Raw genomic sequence first — 2,349 nt, forward strand, 5'->3', positions numbered from 1 at the left:
GGGGCCAGGGGGCCGGGGGGGGGCGGCCTGTCGCTTCCCCCCTTTCGGGGGCTTCTCGGCCCCCTGCCCACCCCCCCCCCCCGGGCCCCTCGGCACCCCCTCCCAAACCCCTGCCCTGGGGAAGCAGGCCCAGGCACAGCGGACCAGGGCTCTGCGTGTTAACCGTCTCCCACCCCACGAGACCCCGCCCACTCCTGCCTCCCTGACCCGGTGCCCTCCCCAGGGCCCCATCTGGGGACGTGGGGGGCTCACGAGCACCCACACGCTCAGGCCCTTCTCCGTATGCTTTCTAAGCCCAGTTCCACCCAGAACCCGCTTTGTAAGAACTGAACTCACCTCACCAGGCAGCAGTGTGGGTGTACAGAAGGGGAGTCACCAGGCAGGGCCACGGCAGAGGGGACCTGGCCTGGCCCCACACACAACAGAGGTTCTCCCAGAACAGCCACCCCTGGGGTGCTCAGACCAAGGGGATCCTGTCCGCGGGGCATCCACGTGCCGGGCTGCCTGCACCCCTCCAATCCCACGCCACGGGTGGTCTTCCCCGGACACACAGGCTCTGAGGGGACAGATGACCTTTTGAGGGCGTCTCGGCAGCCTCTGAAAGCCAGCTCCGACCAGGAACGGGCCTGCGCACACCCAGCCACGGCTACATGCGCGGCTCCAAAGCCTCCGGCCCTGAAGGCAGGCTTGTGGCCGGCCGCGCCCCCCAAATCTCTGCTGGGCTTTTGCCCCTTCGGCCTCCACTCAGGGCTCAGCTTGCAAGGAATCCAGGCCAGGCTCAGGGCCCCTCCCAGCGTTTGCTCTGAGCTCTGCCCCTGCCCAGGGATGGCTCCCCCAGGCCAGGGTCCTGTCTGGTGTGTCCCCGCTGGGCCCTGGTGCCAGCCCACACCCCAGGCTGCCAGGTCAAGCCTGTGGGGAGACTAGCACGATGTGGACCCCAGGCTTGGCTGCGCAGGGTCTCCCAGGGCTAAAGCGCCTCCTCCACCATAGCTCCCCTACACACACACACACACACACACACACACACACACACACACACAGAGCCGCTGGCTGCCAGATAAAACTTCTCGTGCAAGGCCAATTGCCTGACTGCCAGATAAACACGTGTCATTCTTCCAAAATACCCCCTCTCCATCAGAGAAAAAACGCTGGGGTAAATGCAGCCCTGCACAGCTCTCCAACCCAAGGGGGCCATGGAGAGGGTCCTCTAGGACAGGCCTCCAGCGTCAGCTGCCAACAAACCCACTCACACGCCCCTCCCCCTGCGTGGGGCCCAGGAGCCAGGCCGGGGGCTCAGCGCTCCATCCCGAGACCACACAATGGGGGCTGTGTCTCTGGCCAGCAGCACAGACCAGACCAAGGTGGGAGGGGCCCCAGAGCCTCATTCTGCACATCGGGGAAGGGGGGGCACCCAGCAGAGGTTTGCGGCTGCTGGGCTGCTGGCCAGCCTGGAGAATCCTCGCAGGCCAGGCTAGGCCCCTTGAAGGCTCAGCAGCCCCCAGGTTTTAAGGGTGGCTGGGGGTAGCCAGGATGATGGCCCTCCAAGTCGGCGGCCTGTCCCCACTGTGGGGAGCCAGCCCGCCTCCAGGAGCTGCAGTCAGTAAGCATCCCCGGCCCAGCACTCACGCCTGCCCCGCTCTGCCGGACACCTGCACGCCAGTGCCCATGCCCGCCTGGGCCAGGCCCAGGGCATCACCTTGTGGCACACCCTCGACAAGCTTGGAATCACCAACCAGGCACGCGGCCCTGGCCAGGGCCACCCTGTTCCCTGATGGGCGTGGGGCGCAGAGCTCAGACCGCTGGCATCATTCATGAACCTGCCCGAGGCAGGTGCCTCTTCAAGGAGGCGTCCACCCACCCACCTAGCTGGCTGGCTCTGCAGCCCCACGCCAGCCACAATCTGCTGGACCACAGGCACCTGGTGGGCTGGTGGGCTGGTGGGCTAGTGGGCTGGTGGGCTGATGGGCTGGTGGGCTGGTGGGGGCAGGGCCCCACCCGTGACACATCCTGGTCTCTTCAGCATACCATGTCCCCCTGCCCACCCGGTACTCGGGCCATGGCAGTGGGGAGGTGGTGCCAGGCTTGGCAGGGAAGCTCCTGGAGCTCCCACCACACGCCTGCTGTGCCACAGGGCCCAGCTGCCAGGAGAGCAGGGCTGTAGGAGCTGCCAGTCTCCCAAACCCTGGACACCGTTTGCTAGGGGGCGATCCGGCAGGCGGCAGTCCATCCCAGCGGCCCACGCTGCCCACCCGCTAGTGCCCTGGTTCTCGAGGGCGTGGGCCGTGGGAGGCCCAGCGCCCCGCCTCCGACGCCCTCCCTCGGCCCCGTCCTCCCCACCCCGCGCCCCCC

At 67.5% G+C, this 2,349-nt stretch overlaps 1 protein-coding gene across 1 annotated transcript in view; it reads right to left on the reverse strand.

The window, feature by feature from the left end:
- GPSM1 (G protein signaling modulator 1) overlaps positions 1-488 on the reverse strand; it is a 30,688-nt gene extending 30,200 nt beyond the window's left edge. Inside the window, exon 1 of the mRNA XM_007458981.1 lies at positions 337-488. Within this exon, the coding sequence (XP_007459043.1) occupies positions 337-488 (152 nt within the window). The remainder of the gene's footprint in view (positions 1-336) is intronic.
- Positions 489-2,349: the final 1,861 nt, after the last annotated feature.

Source organism: Lipotes vexillifer, unplaced genomic scaffold, assembly GCF_000442215.2.
Source record: "Lipotes vexillifer unplaced genomic scaffold, Lipotes_vexillifer_v1.1 scaffold636, whole genome shotgun sequence".
Classification (NCBI taxonomy): Eukaryota; Metazoa; Chordata; class Mammalia; order Artiodactyla; family Lipotidae; genus Lipotes; species Lipotes vexillifer.